The sequence below is a fragment of the Engraulis encrasicolus genome, chromosome 21 (genome assembly GCF_034702125.1).
Source record: "Engraulis encrasicolus isolate BLACKSEA-1 chromosome 21, IST_EnEncr_1.0, whole genome shotgun sequence".
In the NCBI taxonomy this organism is placed as follows: Eukaryota; Metazoa; Chordata; class Actinopteri; order Clupeiformes; family Engraulidae; genus Engraulis; species Engraulis encrasicolus.
Window position 1 is genome coordinate 15,364,479 of NC_085877.1, and position 27,227 is coordinate 15,391,705.

General features: G+C 45.4%; 2 protein-coding genes across 6 annotated transcripts in view; one reads left to right on the top strand and one right to left on the bottom strand.

Moving 5' to 3' along the window:
- The first annotated feature begins 1,715 nt into the window (after positions 1-1,715).
- Positions 1,716-9,143, top strand: LOC134437563 (L-serine dehydratase/L-threonine deaminase-like). Its single transcript, XM_063187051.1, has 8 exons — positions 1,716-1,897; positions 2,386-2,667; positions 4,738-4,777; positions 5,203-5,342; positions 5,763-5,854; positions 6,481-6,711; positions 6,973-7,097; positions 7,831-9,143. The coding sequence occupies exons 2-8, from the start codon at positions 2,509-2,511 to the stop codon at positions 8,025-8,027; spliced, it is 984 nt and encodes a 327-aa protein (XP_063043121.1). The 5' UTR covers positions 1,716-1,897; positions 2,386-2,508; the 3' UTR covers positions 8,028-9,143.
- Positions 9,144-16,163: 7,020 nt separating this feature from the next.
- The window catches only part of LOC134436927 (probable E3 ubiquitin-protein ligase HECTD4), a 145,808-nt gene continuing 134,744 nt past the window's right edge, over positions 16,164-27,227 (bottom strand). For all 5 annotated transcript variants that reach the window (XM_063186276.1, XM_063186274.1, XM_063186272.1 and 2 more), the window contains 5 exons: positions 25,757-25,978; positions 24,388-24,557; positions 23,912-24,107; positions 20,261-20,483; positions 16,164-17,592 (listed from right to left, as the gene is read on the bottom strand). In XM_063186276.1, the coding sequence (XP_063042346.1) occupies positions 17,456-17,592; positions 20,261-20,483; positions 23,912-24,107; positions 24,388-24,557; positions 25,757-25,978 (948 nt within the window). In that variant the 3' untranslated portion in view covers positions 16,164-17,455. The remainder of the gene's footprint in view (positions 17,593-20,260; positions 20,484-23,911; positions 24,108-24,387; positions 24,558-25,756; positions 25,979-27,227) is intronic.

Here is a 27,227-nt window from a genome sequence, read left to right on the forward strand (position 1 = left end):
AATGCTGTTCAGCAATTGTCAATACCCTCCCACACATAGACTAGTCTACATATTGAAAGAAAGATTGAAAAAAAGAAGGAAAGACCAAATCATGTTCTTTGTTGTTGTTGTTGTTGTTTTTTTTTTCCCGGGACATATTTGTGCGGAGTCAGCGAACATCGGCACGTGCGTAATTAAGGATAATAACAATAGGCCTACGGTGCGTTAAGGATTGAATAAATGCTTTAAAGGAAACTCTGACTACGACGAATGCACAAAAGGCAGAGGCCAACATCAGAATGGCATTATTATGCTGGTGACTACATGACAATTGATAGGCTAGTGCATCTTGGATTAACCAAAAAGGACAAACAGCGCATAAAAGAATTCCGCATGTGTTAAGGTCAGAATTGGTGAATTTACTTTTTGTGAACACGATACACCCTGTCCAGTGAAAAAAACACCATGATCCAAATTATAAACACGTCTCGATAGGCTAGTTGGCAGATGTGGCAAAATTGTTCTTTTGGCCATGTTCTGGCCATGTTCGGACCATGACCAGACAGGACCATGACCCGAATGCGAAGATGGGTCCCAATGCAGCCGGAACCGCTCGAAACGAGCTGCAAGCCAGAGTCCAAATCATCACCCTGTTTACCTGCGAGGGTCATCGAGACACTACCCAACGTTGCGCAACTTGTGTTTTCATCTGAGAATGAACTTGCCCCCCATGCGTAAAATTACAATCGGTTAACGTTCGCTACTTCCAGCACATTTCATTTTATGAAACACGTGTCTATTCCTTAACATTAAATAAACATTGGCCACTGTGGGATATGGAAACAGACACACTTATCAAGCAGGGAAATTGGGTTGTGCCGCACCGTCCTTCCAAGCTTCAGGCACCACGGTAAATAGCCTAATTGACGGAAAGTCTTAGAACAAAAGTGCGTCGGAGGAGAGAAAAAAAACCTCACAACTCATTCCATGCCTTTAGCGTCCCTCACCCCACCCTCCAAAGCGTCCAGCCGGATCGGTCAGGTTTGCGCGACAGCATGAGTGACATTTGCAGCGCTAGGCCGGTCGGGCGTCTGCTCAGCACTCACCCGCTGTCTAGACCCCCTTTTGGTAGTGCCGAGCCGAGCCAAAATAGAAGCGTCTCTTTTGGTAATGCCCAGGTATTGCAAATTATAACTACAACCGGACGTCTGGCAAAGGTAGAGGTTTTGAGGTCACAATGCATCCTTTTAAAAGTTATATAGTAAAGAAGTCTGGTAAGATTGGCATTGCTGGAAGGATAAATGAAATAGGTTGCCTTTATGTGAAAAAGTAATACTAAAGCTCAACTGTTTCACTATAAAGTAGACATAAAAGTAAGCTGTAACCCACGTTTACGCACATATGTCCAGGACCAGCACCTAGAGAAACAGCCTTGAAAACACTGATGGCAGTCCTCTATAGCCAACAACAACAAAACAAAGTCACACTAGTTGCATCATCCATATCAAAAACACCATTTCCAATAATTGCAATGGCCTACAAGGAAGAAAAGACAGACAATGCTAGAATTCCTAGTTCCCCGTAAGATCACGAACGTGATAAAATAAACATTAATTTCCAGGAAGCTGTCTTGACTGAAAAGGGATGGAAATTCCTTATTCGGAAGTCAGACAATCCCTTGGTGACCCGATAGACCTCTTATGACATCAGGAGGGAACTAGGGCGTGGTCTGGAGGTGTGTGAAGCGGCCCCGAAGGCGATTGGCTGCGCAGGTTCCATCTCTTGCGCGCGCCGGCTCCCCAACACCTCATATAAACCCGCGGGATTTATGGTAGGAACGCTCAGCTTTCTACTGGATTGATAACTTGCAAGAAACGGAATATTTGCTCATCACAGCATCCCAAACTGCACTCAACAAGTAAGTAATTTTCTCATTGATCCATTAATTTATTGACAGTCCTACACCACTTATTGATAAGCCTACACCACTAAAATGTATTGCATGTGCTTATTGCATGACAAAGTTCTGCTGTTGGTATTTGTGACCACTACATTCTGAAAATATGTATGGTGTGTTTTTTCCAGCTGCAAAAGTTTTAAACCTGTAAAGTTGTTGCCAACTTTTACCATCCTATATGTTACACACTAAGGTAACTGTAAACAGTGGCCTGTATATAATTAAAGACCCGCAGATGACTTAATTCTGTGACAGTACACACTGAAAAATAAAGAAGCGGTGTTAATTTAACACTTAGAGAGTAGTCTGCAACCAAACATACTCTGTTAAGGTGTTAAATCAACTCTCTAAGTTGAAGTGTTGAATGAACGTTGCATTTATTACCGTGTACACAGCCAGACTCATTACCCCTCCAATTAATGCTCTTCAATGCTTCTACCTTTAAACAGCACACAGCACATCTGCTTTGAGCTGGTCTACCACTTGTCTTTGACACTGACCGACCGACTGACAGCCCGACCATCCGCCTGCCCGCACGCTTACAGAGAGAGAGAGAGAAAGAAAAGACAGCAATGAAGACCACCAAGAGCACCAGCCTGCACGTGGCCACCCCGCTGAGGGAGAGCTTGCCCCTGTCCAAGCTGGCCGGCACCTCCGTCTACCTCAAGCTGGACTGCGCTCAGCCCACCGGCTCCTTCAAGATCAGGGGCATCGGACACCTGTGCAAGACGGTGAGCCCAATGCACCCGATGTTGGCAGTGGTAGAGGCCCCTTAACATAATGTATGCCGTCATGTAGGCCTTTGCAATAGTCATTGAAAAGACTTAACTACCATAGTACTACACTACTGTGACATTACACCAGGCCTTTAGTCATACATTATGACTTGGTCATTGCCATTCTGGTAACAGCACAGTTGTAACAGGGGCCTTGTCTCAAAGAGTTAACTGCACCACTTAGTCAAGTGAAACACTTACAGTGTTGCCCCTACTCTATAAGAGTTGAATGAACAGACGTTGGACACCTGTGTAAGATGGTGAGCCAAGGTGCTTCCACAGTGAAAAATAAATAAAAAAAATGCTATGTTAATCACAGGTGTATAAAGCAGAAGTAATTACACCAGTACATGTTCTTTGCCTACAAGCCTGTGATCTGCTGTCCAACTCCTTATTCATTACATCACAGCTGCCCGCATCCAACACAGGCGACTTCACTGAGTGACTAGCCTATCTCTCTTGAGGACTCATAACGATCAGTTGATTCAGAGCCGGCTGGATCAAATTTGAGGCAGGGTTTTTCAATTCATGACAGATGGATTGGCACCTCTGTTGGGAGGTGGGTGAGGGGATCTGTGTGTGTGTGTGTGTGTGTGTGTGTGTGTGTGTGTGTGTGTGTGTGTGTGTGTGTGTGTGTGTGTGTGTGCGTGCGTGCGTGCGTGCCTGTAGGCGTGCATGCCTGCCAGGCCTGCGTGCAGCCATTGCCCTTGGAATGCCATGGGTTGCATAAGAAGACAGTCTGCCAGGGGCGGAGCAGAGGGGGGGGCATAGGGGCCAGGAACCCCCGGCCTCACCACTTGGGGGGGGGCTGCCAGTGGCTTTCGATTGCCAAACATCTTGTAGGGGCCCCATTCTACGATATTTCGTGGGCCCAACGCCTCTGACACATCTCCCGCCCCCCCTGTCCCAATACCAGTGCTCCGCCCCTGCAGTCTGCTACTGCCGCAAGGTGCTTAAGTGCCTGTTTGACAGGCGCATGTGGATGAGAAACAACTGTACAAATGAAACCAGAGAAGGTAGCTTTGAACATTGCATGTCTAGAAGATGCGCGTCAATTGGCCAACAGACCTACTGTACATGTATCTTTTGGCCCTCTCACCCCAGTGTACATGCAGTGTAGGCTGCTATTAAGGCTTGTGCTTCCTGTTTGTAGTAGTATCGCACGTCAGGGTGGTGCAACCACAGCTAATGCCATACTATTGTATGGATTAAATGACATTTGTTTTGTTGATAGTGAACTTTATAATCATCATCTTCATTGCACTACATTCTTTACCAATTACTACATAATTTATGGGCATTCGCTTGCTGTGGTTGTACCACTTTTCGTCTGAGCACCCCCCCCCGCCCAAAAAAAATAAAAAAATAAAAAAATAAAAAAATAAACCACATTGACCCACATATAGACTGCTATTAAGACTTGTGCTTGCTGCCCTCAGTATTGACATAGGGACACAATCAACCTTTTCAGTTGAAGTGATACAGAGATACAGTTGAGGAGAGATACAGAAGAAAAATCGCTACATTCAAACTGATGACTGATAATTGACTGATTGATTCTAAACTGATTAACTTGCTCAGTGAAGGGTTTGTTGCAGCAGGCATTTACTCAGGAGGGAAGAGTGAGTACTGGTAGTGTGTGTGTGTGTGTGTGTGTGTGTGTGTGTGTGTGTGTGTGTGTGTGTGTGTGTGTGTGTGTGTGTGTGTGTGTGTGTGTGTGTGTTGTTGTTGTCAATGTGCTAGGTTCTCACTGTTCCAGTGAAGACCAGTACAGACCAGTTTGAGATGAGCTGGTGGTCACCCCCGCAAATGGCATTCTGAGAAAAGGGGGACAAAGACAGGGCACAGTGGGTGGGTGATGGGAGAGATTGGGCCTCTGGTTTGACTGCTCCCCCAGGGAGAGAGTTTGCAGCAGCAATAAACATGACAACAAGATGACTCATCAGCCTCCTATCTTTTCTTTTCTTTTCTTTTCTTTTTTTCTTTTCTTTTCCTCTTTTGTCTTCCCTTCTTTCTGTGATGCAGTGGGCCGATCGTGGATGTGTGAGATTCGTCTGCTGCTCAGGTGAGTCAGACAGGCACACACGCACACACACATTTACATAAAGGCACATTCATGTAACCATATACCCTCCATCCCCACACACACACATACACTCACAAGGCAGCCAAACTGTGCCACATACCTTTATTCTATCCTACATTTCAGTTGTTGTTGGAAGGGTAAGCAACAACCAATTGTATAATTGCAATATAAGACCTGTTCCAATTCCTTGTTAACTCCCATTTTATATATATATTTATGAACTTTTTTTTGCTCACAGTTGCACAAAAGAGCACACTGTTGCTTGTAGTTTTCCTCGAGTCACTAGCCATTCAGGCTTTTTACAAGCTTAAATTTTGATATTAGTTGTTTTTTTCACCATGGCTCTTACAGACGTTCAGAGGGTTGAAGTACTAAAGCTCTCTTCTTTTTGCCCATGTTCCCAGGTGGCAACGCGGGCATGGCGGCCGCCTACTCTGCCCGCAAGCTGGGGGTTCCCGCCACCATCGTGGTGCCCAGCGTCACCCCAAATGAGACCGTGCAGAGGCTCAAGGACGAGGGAGCGGACGTGGTCATCCACGGAAAAGTGAGTCCTCCCCTCATAAGCTGATGAAGACATCGCCGCAATACAACACATAATAATGACAATATCATTACAACCCCATTACAACTCTCTAAAACTACAAATATCATTTCACAAATACAATCTTCATCATCATTTAAATGTATTGGTAGTTATCATTATTATTTTGAGATCATAAGACAAACAACACTGAAGACAAACTATACTACTATAATAAAATACAGTAAGATTTAGGCCAACTGGCTACAGGTGCACTTGTACATCAATATGGATGCTTTAAATTTGACTAATGACTTTGACGCCAAATGTTTTTTTAATTTCCCTTTCATGTCCCATCAAAACAAGCGTATTACATACATGTACATAAAGTACAAATCAATGCATCTTGGGTAACATATCTGTGTCCATATCTTTACCCACCAGGCACTTAATGAAAGCATCGAATACGGCCAACAGCTCACAGCCAACAACCCAGACTGGGTCTTCATCTCTCCCTTCGATGATCCACTGATTTGGTAAGCACACAATCATCACTGTATCAGTCACACACACACACACACACACACACACACACACACACACACACACACACACACACACACACACACACACACACACACACACACACACACACACACACACACACGCACGCACACACACACAGCGTTACATTATAGTGGATCTCAGTCGGTTAAATATAGAAACAGTGTCAGTCAGTGCTGACTGCTGACCCTCTGCAAAGATAAGATACAGTAGAGTAAACTGCTGATTATGGCAGGGGGAAGGGTTGAAAGAGTTGATAAACATCCCCTTAAAAAGGGGAAGATACAACAGGAATGTAGCAAGTCATGACAAAACGTCAGGACACATGAACTTTATCAAAATAACTCACTGTAATTGCTATCAAACTATGCAAGTGAACTACCGTATGTTAAGACACAGCGTTATACATTTGCTGTTACTAGAATGGCAATGACCGAGTAGTAGTGCATTACTAAAGCCCCCTGTGTTATGTCATAGTATTGTAGCACTATGGTGGTTAACTTTTCAATGACTATTACATTGTGCCACTGGAGGTACGGCATGCATTAAGGGGTTAATGACTTCATAATAACAACGATGTTTCTTGTGTTTTGTGCAGGGAGGGCCACACGTCCCTGGTGAAGGAGCTGGAGTCTGAGCTGGGCGGGGAGAAGCCCGGCGCCGTGGTGCTGTCGGTGGGGGGCGGCGGCCTCCTGAACGGCGTCATCGAGGGGCTGCGGCGCGCCGGCTGGGACGACGTCCCCCTTGTCGCGATGGAGACCGTGGGGGCGCACAGCCTCAACGCTGCCATGAAGGCGGGGGAGCTCGTCACACTGCCCGCAATCACCAGGTGAGATGGCGACACACACGCACGCACATGCACACACACACAGTGCCACTGTGGATCTGCCAGTTTAAAACACACACACACACACACACACACACACACACACACACACACACACACACACACACACACACACACACACACACACACACACACACACACACACACACACACACACACACTCTTGCACAAATGGGCATGCACACACCACCACTCTTCCACTCCTCTGACCTCTTTGTCTTTTGGTCTGTCTGTTGTCCGCAGCATCGCCACAACCCTGGGCCTGACGCGGGTGTCTGCCCAGACCATGAAGCTGGTGGGGGAGCACACAGTCTACTCCGAGCTCGTCACGGACCAAGAGGCCGTGCGTGCCGTCGAGAAGTTTGTCGGTGAGTCAGTGTGTCAACACAGTAAATAGTAACGAAGTGTGTTGAGAAGCTCAACAGAGTTAGAAAATAAGCAGAGGGAAAGCATCCACTGAAGTAGAAATGAATTCCCATTTTTAAATCTGAGGGCGTTAGGAGAAATGAGTTGCTATAAATGAGGCCAGTCATTTTTATATCCTCCAAGTTCCACCTACTTCCATAATAGTCACCTGTCCGGTAATCAACCACTCACTTAGCAGGGTTTTAACACCCACATGACATTCAGGCATGGTCCTAACATGCTCAGATACACTCTCTCTCTCTCACACACACACAGAAGAATCTCTCTCTCTCTCACACACACACACAAACATGGTCCTAACAGACAGACAGACAGACAGACACACACACACACATGGTTCTAATGTACTTAGACAGGGGGGTATTCACATACTGTAACCAGATGGGCAATCTGGGTCCAGAAGCCACAATCCATTGCCACATACCTGTGTAACACTCAACGTCTCGCTCAGCCATATTTTTGCACCTACCTACATTACATTCAGGCACGATGTCTAATATAGGCCTAGGCTTCCCTCTGTAATGTCCCTACCGTACATCCACCTCCCTCCTCTCTCTCCCCAGAGGATGAGAATGTGTAACAACGGTGTAATATCATGTATGATTTCAACTACTACTACTGCTACTTTGGATCTCTGCTAACCTCCACCCTTCTCTGTCTCCTCTCTCTCCCCAGACGACGAGAAGGTGTTGGTGGAGCCGGCGTGTGGCGCCGCCCTGGCTGCCGTGTACTGCGACATCATCCGGCGGCTGCAGGTGGAGGGCAAGCTGAGCCAGAGCCTGGGCCCCGTGGTGGTGGTGGTGTGCGGTGGCAACAACATCAGCCTGCAGCAGCTACAGCGCCTCAAGAAGCAGCTCGACATGAACTGCTAACCAGCAGGGCTGCGTTTCATTCACAACAGCGTCATCGCTAACCAAGTTAGCAACGTACCTAGTTGCATTGCAATTTCCCATGGGCAACCTACTAAGTTGCTAACTTGGCTAGCGGCAAGGCTTTCCAGAAACGAGGATCAGGAGCCGAGTTGAAGACAGGAAAGAAGAAAAGAAAGGCCTGAAGTGTCTTAACTTAAATGTCTTAAAGGCCCACTGTGTCATTTTCTTCAGTAGTTTATTTCCAGACCCAAGAAACAGCTGGACATGAACTGCTTACAGAGTCGGGTTGAAGACAGGAAGAAAAAAGGCCACAAATGGCTTAACTTAAATGTTGTCTTAAGAAAGGGTCATTGTGTAATTTTTCCCCCACAGTGGTTATGCTGCCCGTTAACAAGTGACATCTTTTTCACGAATCTTTAGCCTATCACCAATAATTTTAAGTGTTCATTATTGCTTGGACAATTGCACTTTTCATACATGAATAGGAAGTGGATCTGCCCAATCTGGCAACACTGAGCCACAGACACCTTTGGCTGCAATACCTACTTGTCAAACTATTTTTATTTACTTGGTAAACATTCATGAAAAAGGTAGAATTTCTGACTGGGCAGCATAAATTGAGATAAACTACAAAAATGTACACACTTGGACTTCAATATCTCTAGGGAACAAAGCCTATCCCAACACCATTCCAGAAAATGTGCTGTCTGTTTCAGACCCGCCTCGCTTGACTCCAAGTAACTTCTCTATACTTGATGAAACTACTTGCTTTAGAGGTGGGCAAATGCTATGTCTGAAAAAAAATACTTTGTGTTGACAAAATATGTGTAAAATATTTACTCAGCTAACAAACTTTCTGAAATTAATGTTTATTAATGTTTTTTCCCCTATTTGACTTGAATAACTGTTTTGAAGATTAAGATTGAATTTTAGGCTATGTAAATTCAACGTAGTTTTTACAGTAGGTGTATAGATATTTTATTGAGCATGTGTTCGCATGTGAAGTGGATGTGGCATTACTTGTCTTGTACTGTTCTCTTCTTTCTCTCTATTTTTGTACATCTTATTTAAAAGAAAAGAAAGAAAAAAGAATTAAATTATGTTTATGCTTTTCAAGATCTGTTTGAGTCTCCTTTATATCGACAATACAGAAATGAGGACACATTAACACCGTAACCCATTAAAATCAATTAACTCTCGCCATCTGGTTCTAAATTTACAATTAGCAGAAAGGCAATGATCAAGTCATAATGCTTTACTAAAGGGTCTGTGTTATATTGTATTATTATATGGTTGTGACGTCATCTGTCGAATGCTCCATTCATTTCAACGGGGCTCCCCAACGTTCGGACGTCTGTTATTTTTCGATAACGGACGGGTTGGTCTATAACAGACCGCTGTCAATGGCAACAAGACTTTTCACTGCTAAAGCGACTTTTCAACAAGACTCTAATCAGCTGCTGTGATAGACAGCACCCGTTGTCCTGGCTACCGCTGTCAATGGCAACAAGACGTTCACTGCTAAAGCCACTGGCTTGTATAGCCTACAAGTCAGTGGCTAAAGCGAATGTTTCATATCACTCCGCAGGGGGTCCGGTCTTTTGTCACTCTAATCAGCTGCTGTGATAGACAACACCTGTTGTCCTGGCTACCTAGCTGTTGCCTAGCGGTGTTCCACAACGGCACTGTTTTGTTTTGCGCAGCAACAATCTTAACATTAAATAGGTCTAAAGAAATGTCCCCGCCATGTGTGAATCATTTAAGTATATCCATATAATAAGCGGGTTAACTTTCGGCGAGTCGGTCGCTTTGTGGAATAGCAGCACTTCAGAGAGAACAAGACCCCTCCGCTCCGCGTCGGGGTCTAAAGATTCTCTCTGTCGTGCTGCTATTCCACGGTAGCGACCTTCTCGCCGAACGTTAACCCTTACGTAGTGTAATATTCTACTAGTAAGATATTTTGATTATGACTCTTACAACATACCGTCTTTGAGAATGACTGTGGGAAAACATCACATAAGAAAAGGGTCTACATATAAGTATAACTGCACATACAGATATTCTGAGCATATACGCACACACGTACGTAAAAAGAGGTCAAATATGCGAGAGTCTTCAGCCAGCGAGGGGCAGTTACGACCACCTGATATCAGGAAAATCTACTGTGATGATAAGAGCCTCTTTACTGTATGGCCACAGGCTTTATATAGTAACTGATGGACGCCCACATGGGGTTACTTGCGGTTGGCTGAGAAATGGGTAACTTGTTGTTTCATGTTATGAAATCGTAAAGGAACATTTTCATAACATAAAATATTTATTATATCATGTTATACCTATGTTTCGTAATACGAAGCGTATAATGTGAAACACTTTTCTCATAATCCTGCAATGAGTAGGCCTACATGGCAATAAAACGTCTTGTATCATATAGTATGGTAGTGTATGTCTACGGAGGGAAATACTCCCCAAGACTCAATGCCATTGAACTCACTCACTGAACAGAACAATCTTAAATCCCAGGAAGTGGATATCACCACTGTGGCCGTGCGTGAGAGATATATAGAGAAGGAACAGTACAATCATGAGAGAGAGAGAGAGAGAGGGAGAGAGGGAGAGAGAGAGATTGAAGGAGGACAGGGAGTGATAAAATACCTGAAGGGAGAGAGAGAGAGAGAGAGAGAGAGAGAGAGAGAGAGAGAGAGAGAGAGAGAGAGAGAGAGAGAGAGAGAGAGAGAGAGAGAGAGAGCGAGACAGAGACTGGTGTGTGTGTGTCAGTAAGAGAAGCAGATGGTTAGGTGTAAAGACGAATTCCTAGAATACCATCCGGGTGGCTGCTGTGGTGTACATAGTGGTGTGTGTGTGTGTGTGTGTGTCAGATGGTGTGGGTGACAGTAAAGGGTGGTTTATGCCTCGAGATCAGCGTCACTGCATCATGATGCAGTGAGCCGCGCAGTTAACGGAGTGAAGCCCCCCCCATCACGCAGGTACTCTGGGGCACCTCCCCGAAATTGTGTCTCGACGCAGGGAGCGACGGCGTGAAAGGGCGAAAATAGGTCTCTGATTGGTCCTCTCGACCAGCCTGCTCTGTCCTCGAGTCGAGAACAAGCGCTACTTCCTTGTTCTAACCTTCGTCGGTCTACGGACTGTGAGCTCTTCATTAAATAAGTTGCCCGTGCTTTGTTGTTTGATTTATTTACACGAACCAAAGACAACACATGCGCTTGCAAGTTATGACGCTGAAGTTATTTGGACAGTTGAACAGTGGTTCCGAGGTCGAGGAAACATTCCGCTTCGTCCTCGACAAATGAGCCACTTCTTTGTTCCAAACTACCACAGTGGCTGCCAGTGCGATCAAACATGCACGTGATATAAAGATTTAATGTTTCATTTTCATTCTCGTCGAGTCTGTGATGCTAAAAAACAACCGACACGTCTAGTTTACTCTTTGTATTGAAGGCAGTTTCAGCGTGGAATGACATCGCGCAGACCGTGCTTCAAAACAGGGCATAAACCAAAATTAACTGCATCATGGCTGCGACAAGCTCACTCTGTGGCACAAGTAGGAAGCATATATAACTCACATGCTGTAAAAGCAGGGGGATACCACATCATGGTGGAGGGGGTGGTGGGCTCGTGACCTTAGGCAGGGCCTGCCTTCCAGACAAAAGTGGGGTGACCAGTTAACCAGCTCAAACTGGCCTAGTCTGGACTGAGGCTGAATTCGAAACGGGAGGCAGTGACTCGATGACTCTCCTCCTACATAAACAGGTCACTGATCAGATAGGTCAAGTTAGCTGATGAGGCAGCCGTTACGAACGGCACTAACGAGTGCGCCCGCCTTGCGCATTTGATGTTACGGCGATCCTTGCGATTCTATGGCGGGAGTTACGTTCATCACGTTAGCGCTTAACTTACGCATGCTATTTGAATGGTGAATGATCGTCAGATGGCGGAATCGTAAAGTATGCTATAAATAGATCTAGCGACAGCATATTTAGATGCTACAATGACGATTTATCCATTCGATTTTCAATATCTACATACATGTGTCAGAATAAAGAGTATGATAAGGTTGTAGCTTGGGTAGTAGCCATGTTTGTTTTTCAGGTTTCCGGTTGAGAGGGAGGTGGCGCACAGCATGTTGGGTACCAAGGCAGCGAAGTCAGCATCTGATGTATCCTCGAAATATCCTCGTTACGCCCACAAATGCAGTCAACTGCCGAGAGAGGAAATAAAGCAATTTTTCGTTTCGATTCACACTTGATGACTCGATGTCCAGTTAGCTCACTGGAAGGACAGCTGCCTTCCCCGTTTCGAATTCAGCCTGAAACCTGACTTGAAAGGCCTGGCCAACCCCCACCCACCCATACAACTCAGCCCCCTCATTTGATTGAGCAGCCACAGCCTCATTTGAAAAGACCCACCCCCACACCACATATTACACACAGACACACAGACACAGACACACACACACACACACACACACACACACACACACACACACACACACAGACACACAGACACAGACACACACACACACACTCATGGCCCAACACCCTCTGCTCAACACCCACCATCCGCACTTGAGGATGACATTTTTCGGGAAAAATGAACAGGAGCGGGAATGCTCGCTTATTTTTTTCATTAAAAAAGCCTCGGGTTTTTTTGACGAAACAGGAGTGGGATTGATTTTGAGTGGGCAGGATTGGGAAACATTCTTTTTAGCAGTGGACGGGATGGGATTAGTTTCTTTTACTCCAGTCTGGGATGGTATTTTTTTTCTGGGACCGGGATGGGTCAGGAGTGAAAATCCACTCCTGTGTCATTCTCTAAACCGCACACACACATCCAGGGCTCTAAATTAACACCTGCCGACCGGCTAAATGCTGGTAAATTTTCATTTTGGCTGGTAGAAAAGACCATCTTACTACCCACTTTGACCCATAAGTGAGTGTGTTTTTGGCAAGTAAGATGTCATCTACTAGCCATTTTGGCGGGTGGTGAAAAATATCAGTTTACGGCCCTGCACACATCCATACGGATGCACGAAAGCACGCACGCATGCACACAAACACGACCCAACCCCTTCTGCTAAACAGGTTGATTGCGCAGCCACAGCATAATAAAATAGGCCTGCCTGCGGGATTGCATAACTGATTAATGAACAGCACAAACAGGCTGTGACTGGCCCAGCAGGGGAGAACGGACATAAAGAGAGTGCAAAAGGTTCTTGGTGTGGTGAGATGAGAGGGCCTACTGAAATGAAATTAACCAACCGCGGATGGACACAACATGTGCTGCCACGCAAGACAAAACCCAAAACACTCCTCATTCACTGAACCGGACTTCTGAACAGGACTGAATGAGGCACATGGACAGGGTGTGCACAGCGTGAGATGAGATGAGAGATATACAACACAATCCAGTCAGTGGTTCCCAAACTTTTTCTGCTGTGACCCCCCTACCCTTTTTGGACACAACCCCACCCCCTCAACCCACACATTTTTATTTTTTAACCTCAAACATCTGTTGTCCCCTACCTGTTGCTAATTGAGTTTAGTAACTATGCAAGTGAATAGGGCATAAGGCAGGCCTACTGACCAATTAATGGAATGGAGGAATTATATAAAAGCATATATTCAAGGTTCTAAGCACAGTCCCTTTTCTTTGCAACCACCCGTGACCCCCAGTTTGGGAACTACTGACATAATCTATCCCACAATGCCATTGGGTAATCAGCCACTCAGGGACACAGGAGAGCCTTTACATCAAGACATCTTTATTGTGTGACACAGAATTCCTGAAATCCATTTTGTTCTCGTCTTTCCTCCACGCGTTTATTTGTCATTAAGGTTTTTTTTTGTCATAGTTCATTTCCTTCTCGTTTGTTCATCATCTCAGGTACAGTCCGTTCGCACATGGGGTGCTGGGGGCTCCACGCGAGCAGAGGCATGACAGGAAAAACTTTTTTTTTGCCTTTTATTTCTTTTTTTTAAGTTAATGCAACCATAAATAATTATAATAAATATCAAGTAAATGTACAGCACACATCCACTCATCGGTTCACGGTTTTGTTTTTGTGCAGAGGTCCCATCTCAGTTTATTTACGTATATTTGCTGATATTTGTCTCATTTTGCTTCGTTTCATCTCTCCTCCAGTGATCCCAAGCAAATACTGAAACAGGGGGTAAGAGCGAGAGATAGAGAGAAGGACAAGACAGAGAGACTGAGAGACATTGAACAGTCAAGATCCAGAGGTGTGGGAAACCCACTGGTGACGCAAAGTAGCCAGGACTGACCGCTGGCATCCACTTTCCTCAAGCCCCCCAAACCACCACTGCCCATAATCTCTTGATCCTGGTTGGTTGATAGGGCAGGATGGGCGGGGCAGGAGGGGTAGTGCTGGAGGCTCATTGGTCAGCGCTGGTGGCTTTGCCTGGGGCTCGGCACAATTTGCAAATAGTTTACCAAGAGTATAAGAGTGAACGGTAAAATCATTTCTCCCCTCAATACAATAGGTTCTTCTTATTTTTTAAATTGTATATTACGGTTTATCAGGTGTATCTCCAAAATATAAAGAAGGAGCATAAGAAAAAAAGAAAAGAATCAGAACATTCAATTAAAAAATAAACGATTAATATATATTTTTCTTTTACCTGGGTCAAACATGAACAGTGAAAATAAAATAAAAAGGGTGAAAAAAAAAAAGTGCAAACAAAAACAACAAAAATGCCCCCCAAAATATATTCACACAAAGCCGCCAAACACATATGCATCTAACATAAACACAATTTTAACACTTCAACATTTTGGTTTTCAAAAACGAAGGGAAAAAAACAAAGAAAGTTAAAGGCAACACCATTCCCCCCCCTGAGTCCCGGGTCTGTTAACTGTGCGTAAGGGCTCATTCCATTCAAGTGTATTAGGAAGGGCAAGAGGGGTGCGGGTGGTTCTGTTAAGGGGGGGGCACTGGTTCTCAAAACAACAAGCAGCACTCCGGAAGCACTCTTTTCCCCCTAGCAGAGCACAGACGACACTACGGTGCGTTTTCCGACAATGACGTTGCCAACCAGCTAGCAACTAAGTAGGTTGCCAATGGCTTTGCAAACAAGTAAGTTGCTAGCATAGTTAGCAATGACACTGTCGCGAAATGCACCCCTGATCTACGAGGACACCCCAGGCTATCAGATAGTGTGTTCAGGCAGACAGAGAACCATGCCACTAACTATTCTCGCACCTCATTTCTAAAATTCAGTAACAGTCTCTGCAAACTGTGACGACGATGTAGCTGTTAGCATGTTCATCCGGGTAGCACGTGCAGTACAGTGCAAAACCTGCTTAGAATATGGGTCGCTGACTGTTAAGCACTTTGGAACCGAACGAAACTGGTGCGGGAATGGGCAGCAGCACAGCTCTGGTCGGGTCCAAAAACAACAAGGCAGATCCTGCTTCAGGGGTTCCCCTTCCTGACTTAACAACTGCCTTTACAACCCCCGCCCACCACCCTCCACACTGCAGAACAGAGCCTGAGCAGGACAGAACCTGGCAACCTCATATCAGAGCAGTCCAGAGGCCAGATACTGTATCTGGCAACCCAGCATCAAAACGCAAAAGGGCTGATTTGGGCAATATAATAAAATAATATAAAAAGAAATTAAACAATCTCTTCACAGCTGCAGTGACCAGTTAGGTACAAATGAAAAAAATAATACAATAAAAACAATAGCAATAATAATTATATTATTAATAATAACAACAACCCAAGTGGCAACAGAATAAAGTACTATAACTTCTCTTTGTACAGTTTCTTATATACCCTCTGTAAATAGACGAATAAAATATATGCACCCTCTTTAATATAGGCAGATACGTTTTTGTTGTCCTGAAGCGGCAGGTCTGAAAGAAAGGAAAAAAAAAGAAAAAAAAGAAAAGCTTTTTACTGTACAGAGTTCCTATACGATTTTCCACAAGTCCACAAGCTGTAGCCATGCGCTGCAGAGGGCCATCCATGGGAACTAAGGTCTTCTCGGGTGTTTGTATCAGAGGGGAGAAGAGTTGCCCGCCTGGACTCGAACCCGAACCTTCTGGCTGGTCCTTAAAAGCAAAGTTTGAAAAAAACAACCTCCTGCACACTGACCATTGCGCCTTTTTCTTTAATACACGATGTGTTTCCACCTTCACCAGACACATTTAACAAAACCACAGCGAAATGGTCAGTGTTGCATGAGTTGTTTCAAATCGTCTATTGACTAGTGACCCATGGGCCATCTCCTACGCACCTGTCTGCCGAGGTGTGTGAAAGAAATCACAAGTTTGGTGCTCCAAAGAACCAGGCTCGTTAATGCGATATGACAGCCAAAGAACCAGGCTCGTTGACATGATATGACAGTCAGAGCGCAACCACAGCCCTACTTATGCCCGCTCCATCACACTGTTGCTTTAACAGTCGTGAAGGCCTCAGAGATCTTCAATTATCACTCCCACCTTCACTCATTCAAGCCAGTCAGTCACTCTCTCTGGTGTGCTGGGCTGGCCTCTGCATTGGCTGTGTGTGGACTTTTATAACTGGCGGTAAGAACAGGCACCTCCACAAAGCTGCTCCTCTTCCTTCTCCTGTCCTCTTCTCCCTGGATTTAAAGCTGCGAATCAACCTCACTGCACTGAAGAAAAGGCCTGACGCAAAAATAAAATTACTTAAAAAACAATCATTAAAAAAAACAGTCCTTCTTGGGCAGAGAGAGGGAGATAAGATTGAGGAGAAAATGAGAAGATGCGAATCATTAAAATAAATTAATAATAATAAAAAACAAAACGACAAAAACCTCAGACTACAGACTAGCCGATGGTGGCTTTAATCTTCCATTAGTAGTCCAGCCCCTCCCCCCCTCTAGCAAAGCTCCATTTCGCGAGAAGAGAAGAGGCCGGGGGAGAGAGAAAACCACCTCACAGCAAATGCGACGGTGGATTTCTAAAATAACCAGTAGTAGTCATCGACTGAAGTAGATACGTAAGTAGACTCCACTTCTTTTGCCTCCCTGTGGGGGGCGTCAGAGAGCACTGTTGAGGGGAGCGGAGCAGGGAGTGGGATGCAGGGGATTCTGGAGTGGAGTGGAGTGTGGGATGCAGACTAGAGAGGGCATTTCCAGAAGAGGGCAACTGTGGGGATGAAAGTGGTAGAGAAGACATACTGATACATGGAGTGGAGGTTGGGATTTGGCCTACAGAGGTGGGGGACTGAGGAGGAGTTGATGGCAGGGAGAAGTTATTTGAGTTGGGAGGTTATCTGCTGGGGGGGGGGGTATCCACCGAAGGGCTCCTTGCAGTAGTGGATGGTGAATCCAGTGTGTGTGTGTGTGTGTGTGTGTGTGTGTGTGTGTGTGTGTGTGTGTGTGTGTGTGTGTGTGTGTGTGTGTGTGTGTGTGTGTTTATCCACTGAGGGGGTCCTCGCGGTAGTGTATGGCATATCGCAGTTTCTCCAGCATGACGTCCAGAGAGGAGTACTGTGGCAGCTTCACCATGAACATGCACGTCTCCACGCGGATGAAGCGAGAGTCTGGAGAACCTGAGGAGTGTTAACAAAACACACACACACACACACGCATACATACACACACATGCACGCACACACGCACGCCAGGCACACAGGTGCACACGCACGCAAGCAAAAGCACAGACAGAGAAAAGGAAATTAGTTTTCTTGTCTTGTCAACGCTAAAGCCTGTAGTCTGATAGCTGTTGCTAATCGTAATGGCTAATAACAATTAAGTTCAAACATCAAGACCGTGTGGTACACTCTGAGCTCCCAAATGTATGTAATGCATGACTCCTGACCTTCAATGCTAATATATGGGCATCCATAGCCTAATGGTTAGGGCAGTCAGTGGTCTTAAGATCAGAGGGTTGCAGGTTTCGAATCCCACCCTTACCTCTCCCTACACCTCCATCCATGGCTGAAGTGCCCTTGAGCAAGGCACCTAATCCCACATTGCTCCAGGGACTGTAACTAATACCCTGTAAATAATAGTAAGTTGCTTTGGATAAAAGGATGGCACAACCAGAGCTAATGTCACGTTGGTGTGTGTACATTCATTATTTGTACACAGGCTTCATGTACATTAAATTATTTTATTTTTTTGTTAAGAAATTCTCTGCATTTATAAATGTATTATTGAAAATATGACAGTATAAATTGTAGTTAGGACTTTTGCTTTCTGTGTTTCTAGTTAAAACTCTGTTTGGTTAAACCCTGTGTGAACTCTGTCAATTTGTGAGCTCTGTCCCTGTGTTGTCATCTGTGTGGTGACATCTGTGTTGTCCAAGTTACCACCTGGCTTGTATGTTTATTCTTCGTTAGCTGAACTATTTCCTTGTTTGGTTAAACTAACAATTCTGTTAGTGATTACTTGTTAGCGGACAATAAAGGCAAGGCCACAACTGTTAGCGGACCGGGGCTTGCTTCACTTGTTGTAACATCTCTGTGATGAACAGGACCCCCATTCTGCTGCAGAATGTTTAAATGCTACCTCTGTCTCCTGTGTGGGTAATCTTTCAGGTTAATTTTGATAAGGTGATAAAGTGAATTTATTCACATTTTTATTATTCAGTCCTGTATAATTATAAATTAACATTATTACTAGACAGCATCAAATATCAGTGATCAGGTTGTAAATGATCAAAGTGAATGATCACATCCTGTGACAAAATATGAACATTTAAAATTAAATCTTGTCTGCAATGTTGGTGGTGCTATCACTTTGTTAATTTTCTACCTTCCATAAAGTTCTGTAACGTTTCCAGGGCTGGAGCATTGGCTCATGAATATTTCCTAAATGCCCATGCCCATTGCACGCGCTTCTCTGACCATGGGCAAGAGGATGGACTGGACGTCATTTTATGTAAGCACTTTGTTCATTACACTTGGCTGCATACAACTGTTACATACAGTGAGGCCTGAGGCTGCAGCTGTCTGTGGTTTTAGAGCCCAATAAACAACCAAACGGCTGATAAAGAGGGGCCTCAAGGAGAAGGAGAAGAAGAGGGAGGGGGAGAGAGAGAGAGAGAGAGAGAGAGAGAGAGAGAGAGAGAGAGAGAGAGAGAGAGAGAGAGAGAGAGAGAGAGAGAGAGAGAGGTGACATTGGTGCACTGGACAATATTTTCTACTCTTTTTTCCCCCGATTACAGACATGGGCAACATTTCCTTTAAAGTACAATAGGAGTCCCAGTGAGGGAGATAGCAGCGACGGGAAGGGGGTGAAGCAGGAGGGCAGCAGGATACTTTGAGCTGTGCTGACGACATCCTATTATCTCGTCTATCAGCCATTGGGACACGGCGTGAGGAGAGGAGGCACAAAGGGTGAGATAGGGCAGAGGGGGAGAGAGGGGGGGGGGGGGGAGGGCCTGGGTACTCAGTGACTTGATAGTGCGTAAGCACTGTAGAAGCAACCTTGCAAAATGACAATTCTGCTGAATGAACACGGGCGGACAGACGGACGAGCGGCCACACACACTACTAAGCCTATTGACCTGCCTCCCTCTTCCCTCCTAACAGGTAACACATTAGTGTGTAACCTTGGGAGGGCTATAAAATACAGGCAGACATTATGCATGTAAAATTAAACAAAAAGTGAGTGGGACTGACACGAAAGAGACAGACACACGGACAAGATGCAGACCGCAAGACAGACAAAGACTTTGAAGCACCGACAGACAGGGCTGAGTTGATGGACTGACTGACTGACAAGACACATCATGGGATTTTTCTTTGCCATTTAAGCCCGGCAAACCCAGAGTGACAGACAACAGGCGGTAGAAATCACAGACACAGAGAACCCCAGTCTGAATGGGGCAGAAAAGGGAATAAGTGAATAAGGGAATTTCTGAAAAACCATCTCATGTGGTTGTTTTAAATAAAGGCATAAAAGGTCCCTATAAAGCCCAGGAATAATTATTACTATTATTATTATATTTATTACTATTATTATCATTATTTCATCTTGTCTTATGTGTTATACATTTTAGAATCTGTAGTCCTGCATTGGGAGGGAGGGATAGGGAGATTTTGTTAATTCTAATACCATGTTCGATTGTATGATTCGAAGTGCAAACTCAGGACATTTGTGTGACTTGTATGTGAAATATTTAGAGAAATCAATAAACAATACTGATATTAGAAACAAAAATAAATAAACAAACAAACAAAAAAACAACAAGACAAAGCCCAGGGTACTAACCGATGGTGCCGTCAGGCGGTGCAATCTTCATGGGGTACGGTGGCACGTGTGCGGTGTCGGGCCCCCCGTCCTTGCAGGGGCAGGTGAAGGGGATGCGCTCCTGGTTGCAGGCGAACTTGATGAACTTGCACAGCTCCTCCTGCGTGAACATCTCCAGCGCCGTCCAGAAGAACTCGATGTGCTGGTCCGTCTCCATCAGCCCCACCTGATACATGGTGTGGGCCTGGCGGAGGAGGCGAGGGGGAGAGAGAGGGGTGTGGAGGAGAAGAGGGGTAGAAAGAGGGGTGTGGAGGAGAGATTAAAAAACTGTTCTTTTAAAAAATATATATTTTTTGGTCTTTTTTGACTTTTTGATGGACAGGAATAGCCTGGCGACGCCATCCATGTACTCCACCCAAAGATTTTGGCTCCGCACATCGTTTGGCAAAAGCCTCGAGCTCGGTTCTCTCAGTGTTTAGCCAATCTGCAAACAGTTGAGAGTGGTGACATAGAACTCACCCGCGAGCTCCGTTACAGATTGGTTAAGGTAACTATATAATTCACACTTTCGTTTTGTTATTTGTATGCTTTTGCGACGCTGTAACGTAACAGTCATGCCAATATAGCACAATATGGGTTTTAATTTGAGTTTGGAACTTCAATTAATTTAAATGATAGAGTAAGATCAGACCATCTCCCATCGTCCACGGAGACGGATTCCTCATGGCTTTTGCCAGACTGACTGACGGAGTCAACAGTCGGCTATTCGCCCAGGCTAGGACGGGAAGCGAATTGAGACATAAGGAGGGGTCTGCAAATGACCCGCACCGGAATCGAACACGGGTCGCTTGCGTAGGAGCCCAGTGCCCTACCGTTATAGGCACGGCAAGGCCAAAACACTGTTCTTAACTGTGCAAGAAATCACTGTAGATGTGCGTGTAGATATATTTGAGTTTTTCTAAAGCTGAAGATGATTAAGTCACCGAGGTCAAAAAAATTAAAAATTAGATGTGCTGGTCCGTCATCAGGTCTACCTGGCAGGGTGGAGAGATTGAGATTTAAAGACTTTTCCAATAAGGATGGAGAGAAATTAACATTAATGACCCCAATAACCCTCAAATACATACCGTATAAATAGAAACACTTTTCAGTGCCATAAAACCCAGATAGAGTGAGTGTGAGAGGTGACAGTAGACTGGTTTGAACCACCGCATCCAAGCCATAAACGCATACAGATTTACTGCAACAGCGTGTGCTAATTTGGACTGATAATCGCCCATTGACCCACATCAAAACCCCCTCTAGAATCTTGACTCTCTCACTGTCTCTCTCTAGGACACACGCACACATTTCGCCATAGAGCTTGACAGCCGTGAGGTAGTTCCGCGTGACGTAGTTCCGTGTTCACGGTACGGGACCTTAGCAGACAATCTAACAGCACGGTAGCAAGTAAATATCTTCTGATTCCAGTCATTATATGCGCTGGGTTACAAATATGATGCTTTAGGAACTAAATTTATCTTCTTCATGCAAAAGCATCAATATTTTGTTCCGAGGCCGTATGCATGAAAAATGTGAATAAACACACCCTGCTAAATCGTTAATTCTTTGGTCAGAAACAACATATGTGAAGCCCACTGCACAATTAAAAGGGGATCAATATATAATTTTAAAACCGTCATTGGATTACATGATAAGTTTTTCTGCTAAAAACGCAGCGAGGTCCCATGAAATCGGAGGATATGACGTCACTTTCAAGCTCTACGTATATGCAGCAATTACGCAGGCTGGCTGGCATGAGATGGGAGTTGTGATGTGGATGTCATGGTGCATTCTTTTAAAACCCGGTTGTCAGAAACCCCGGCCTCCACCTCCGCCTCGGGAAACTGCAAAAGAACGGGTGCTCAGCTCGGGGTTCCGAAAAACAAACTCGGAGCACTTTGGTGTACTCAGAGTTCATTTAACATTAGTGTTTTCAGACAATTGTATTGTCTCCAGCTGTTGCAATAGAACACATTTACAACGGATGTCGGGAGAATGAACTCGGGTCTACTGAAAGCCGAGTTTCAAAAGAATGAGACACATGTATGGCAAGGTGTCTCGATAAGACACCTGATCTGGATAAGACCAGCTGAAGGGGCAGCCCAGCTCGTGAAGGACTTGGACAGAAGCGCCTGCTATGCAGGTGTTCCACAGGCTGGCTGGGACGAGATGTGAGGCATGATATCTGATATGATATGATATGATATTTATGGCAAGGTGTCTCGCTTGATAAGATCACCTGATGGGCAACTCAGCTCGTGAAGGCCTGGACTGGAGCCAGGCACAAGCCATAAACGGAGCCCGAAATAGCAGACTGGTGCGTGGGTTGAGGAGATAACGCACTACTATCCCTGTGGTGGTGGTGGTGGTGTGTGTGTGTGTGTGTGTGTGTGTGTGTGTGTGTGTGTGTGTGTGTGTGTGTGTGTGTGTGTGTGTGTGTGTGTGTGTGTGTGTGTGTGTGTGTGTGTGTGTGTGTGTGTGTGTGTAAAAGTAGTAGGACATAGTGTAGTAGTGTGAATAGGACATTGGTGAGTGTATAACCTAATGAACCAAACCTTGCTCCTTGATCTAGTCTTGGGAGGCTGGTGTTGCCATAAAAAAACGAATCTGCTATCGGCGCAGCATAGACGATACTACTGCAGATCATGCCCCACTGAAGACCAGTATCAGGGTTGCCAGATGTGACCAATAATTTCCAGCCCAGTAAATAATCCCTCCCATAAAACCCCCACACCCTAAACAGCCCACTTGAGCCAGAAACCGAAAAACCAGGCAACCCTGGCCAGTGAAAAGTAGCAACTGATGACATACTTATGTAAGACTCAATAATGTGGATATCAAATGAGTGCAGTGGGGCAGTCTGTCACCGGGCAGGGCAGGCCTGCACTACAGGCCAATCGCTCTATTGTGCAAAACCGAACAGCATACTGTAATACAAGGGTTAGGGGGCTTGTTTCATAAAGGTAAAACCAAAGAGAGACGAGAATGCTTCACTGTGTCACTAGTCCAAACACTGACCAAAAGTGGGCGTTCAAATAGCCATATACAAATAAAAAATAAACTTTTGAGGCACTTCCTATTTACTTATGATGTTAATAAGCCTTTAGATTTTTTTATATATATATTTTTTTTCATGTTTCATAATAGTATGTAATGTCATAAGAGTACCATGATTTTTCCAGAGGCAAAACCGGTCTGGCAGGATCTAACAGCATGATATTTATTACAACATCTACATTTTCTGACTTCAGGTCATATTTTATACTGTGGTTGATTTTCTTTTCCCCTCATTGTTTTCCCCCTCATGTGCACAAACTAAGTATAACTTCAATTTACACTGAAATGTAGGAAATTATAAGGGTGTACTAACTTTTTTTTCCCAGTACGGAATACTACCTTGAGGAACTCCAAGTTGATGTGCGGTGTGCCACAGGTGTGTGTGTGTGTGTGTGTGTGTATGTGTGTGTGTGTGTGTGTGTGTGTATCCTCTACCTTGAGGAACTCCAGGTTGATGTGCGGTGTGCCACAGGTGTGTGTGCGTGTGTGTGTGTGTGTGTGTGTGTGTGTGTGTGTGTGTGTGTGTGTGTGTGTGTGTGTGTGTGTGTGTGTGTGTGTGTGTGTATCCTGTACCTTGAGGAACTCCAGGTTGATGTGCGGCGTGCCACAGGTGCGCAGCTCCATCTCCAGGGGGCTGAGCATGGTGAGCAGCTGCAGGGGGATGATGGAGGCCAGTCCCGCCCTCACCGCCGCCATGCACTCCACGCTCTGCAGCTCACGCATACGCAGCGCTCGCACCGCACGCGCATACACGTCCTTGTTCTCCCAACTGAGGGTGGAAGAGAAGAGCAGAGAAGAGTACTTTTTATTAATCACAAAGAAAATTAAGGTGTCTGTAAGCTTACATAAATAGAAAAATACAGAAACACACAAACACCGACCGACACACCCACCCACCCAACCACTCACCCACACACACACACACACACACACAGACACACAGACACACAGGAGATGGAGCTAAGTATCCACACATCAACCTAGAGTTCCTCAAGGTAATATTCCATTCCATGCATACACATTCATAAACATCAGATGAATGAAGGTACCTGACGGGCAGGTGTCGTCCCCCGGGACACAGCTCCACCTCCTCGCCGGTCATGGTGATGTAGGTGAAGGTGCAGCAGGGCCGGCTGGGGGAGTCGGGGCTCTCACCCGCCCCGTGGCCCTGAGACGCCATCTCCGCACACAACGCCTCCAGCTCAGACTCGTCACACACCTGCACAGGGAGATGCGCTTTGTTTGTTCAGTTTAGTGCCAAGTAAGCAGCTATATGTGAAGGCAAACAGATACTGAACAAATTTGATGATTTTATTTTCAATTGGATTTAGCCGTCACAGTGTCAGGATGAACTTGCCCGATAATCAGGCAGTGAAAAAAGTTGCCTAAGAAATTAAAGTATAAACAGCAAACAAATAAATCAGTAAAAAAAAATAAACAGCACTATGCAACAGTGTGTGTATGAGAGTAATGTTAAGTGCGGTTTTGTGCGTCTTACGGTCTCAAACGTCTTGACTTGGTTGTACGTGAGCAGGTTTGCCTCATGAAATATGAATTCTCTCAACGTTTGTTATAGTATAGTTTGTGTGTGTGTGTTTGTTAGTGTGTGTGTGTGCAGAGCTGTACTGGGATTTTTTGCCTAGCCCCTCGCACAGCCCCCCATATGTTTCTCTACGATATGATTGGCTCAGTCCATATGTCTATAATAAAGATGGAACATCTAACATCTACATGGTGGGCCGGTCTGAGGGAAAATGTCACCAAAAACAGCATTGGCCCCTGAGGACCGTCGGTCCACCTGGGAAATGCCCTGTAGGCCAGATCACCAGTCCAGCCCTGGGTTTGTGTGGGTGATCTTACGCTCTGGAACTTCTTGACGTAGTTGTAGGTGAGCAGGTGCGCCTCCGGGAGGTCTAGTGTGTGAACGTACACTGTATGTGTGTGTGTGTGTGTTTTTGTGTGTGTGTGTGTGTGTCTATCTCTTACGCTCTCAAACGTCTTGACATAGTTGTGTGTGAGCAGCTGCGCCTCCTGGAGGTCTAGTGTGTGTGTGTGTGTTTATCTCTTACACTCTCAAGCGTCTTGACATACTGTAGTTGTGTGAGAGCAGGTGCGCCTCCTGGTGGTCTAGTGTGTGTGTGCACGTGAACGTCTGTGTGTGTGTGTGTGTGTGTGTGTGTGTGTGTGTGTGTGTGTGTGTGTGTGTGTGTGTGTGTGTGTGTGTGTGTGTGTCTATCTCTTACGCTCTCGAACTTCTTGACATAGTTGTAGGTGAGCAGGTGCGCCTCCTGGAGGTCTAGTGTGTGTGTGCATGCGAACGTGTGTGTGCACACGAACGTGTGTGCGTGTGTGTGTGTGCGTGTGTGTGTGTGTGTGTGTGCGTGCGCGCGCGCCTGTGTGTGTGCGTCTATCTCTTACGCTCTCGAACTTCTTGACGTAGTTGTAGGTGAGCAGGTCAGCCTCCTGCAGGTCGGCGTCGTGGTCCAGGGGCTCCCCCACCAGCCCCTTCCAGAAGGAGCCCAGCAGGTCCAGGGGCAGCGGCACGTCCGCCCGGATGGCGATGCCCAGCAGCTGGCCCAGCAGGTGCAGCAGCTGCTCCTCCGCATAGCTGATGGGGCACGGCGTCAGGATGAACTTGCCCTACGGACAACAAGAGACATATTTAATGCTGAGGGGGCACGGCGTCAGGATAAACTTGCCCTACGGACAACAAGAGACATATTTAATGCTGAGGGGCCCTATGGGGCCCTTGCCCTATGGACAGGCTGGCCGAGAGATGTTTAATTAACTTGTTTTAAGGCGCATGAATCAATTGTAATTTCTTTATTTTCATTTTTAATTGCATTTTATGCAGTGTCACAATGAACGTGCCTTGAAGACAGACACACAGACAGATGTTTAATTAATTAATTGTAATCAATTAGTGGGCCACCACAAAATGTGTCATTTATATTAATTTGGCTTTGTTGATTGGAACAGGGATCATTTGTATTTTCGACTATTATCTCCCTGAATGTTAAGTAAAACCGTAGACCCAGAATCTATTGAAATAGAACTTTTATTGTAGTCCTGGAAATTGTCCCAAAATAAATCACAACTGCTGACACACAAAACAGACACAATGACACCAGTGTGTCAACACATGTTTTCTGTGTGTCCTGTGAGTGTCCTGTTGTGTTTGTCTGGTGTGCTCTTGCACCTTACATCAGATAACTGGATCATTTCTGTGAATCAGTGTCAGCTCTATTGTGTGTGTGTGTGTGTGTGTGTGTGTGTGTGTGTGTGTGTGTGTGTGTCTGTGTGTGTGTGTCTGTGTGTGTGTGTCTGTGTGTGTCTGTGTGTGTGTGTACTGTGGATCCACTGTGGTAGATAACACAAGTAAGACATCAGATAAAGCCCAGGGCCAGTTCTTTCTAGTTGGGAGTGTTAGGTAGTTATGTATGGAATAGCGGCCGACGAGGTGTCCCGATATCAAGGGAAATAATGGACGAGGCGGAGCGTTCTAAACAGCCCAACGGCGCAGCCGAAGGGCTGTTCGCTTTGCCAAGTCCATTTTCCCTTGATATCGGGACATCTTGAAGGCCGTTATTCCGCTTATCACCCGGTTACCAGCATTTAAGTATTAATTTATTAATATGTTGATCTAAGGCTTTGTGAGAAAGTAGATTCACCACTGCGCTTGGTACGTTGCTATGGGCACCACTTCCTAATCTAGTGAGACGCGCCTCTATCGGAGCATTGACAGTTACTGTCAATGTATCGGAGGCATGTAAGGACGCGCGCAGAATGTTGGGGTGACTTGACAACCAAATGCGATAGAATTGACAACTGGCTTTCTGACTTGACAACCAGATGCGATAGAATTAGTAACGGGGTCTTGACTAGACAA

Coding starts and splice junctions, on each gene's coding strand:
- LOC134437563 (XM_063187051.1), top strand. CDS start 2,509: ATGAAGACCACCAAGAGCACCAGCCTGCACGTGGCCACCCCGCTGAGG. Junction 2,668..4,737: donor TCGGACACCTGTGCAAGACG/GTGAGCCCAATG, acceptor TCTGTGATGCAG/TGGGCCGATCGTGGATGTGT. Junction 7,098..7,830: donor TGCCGTCGAGAAGTTTGTCG/GTGAGTCAGTGT, acceptor CTCTCTCCCCAG/ACGACGAGAAGGTGTTGGTG.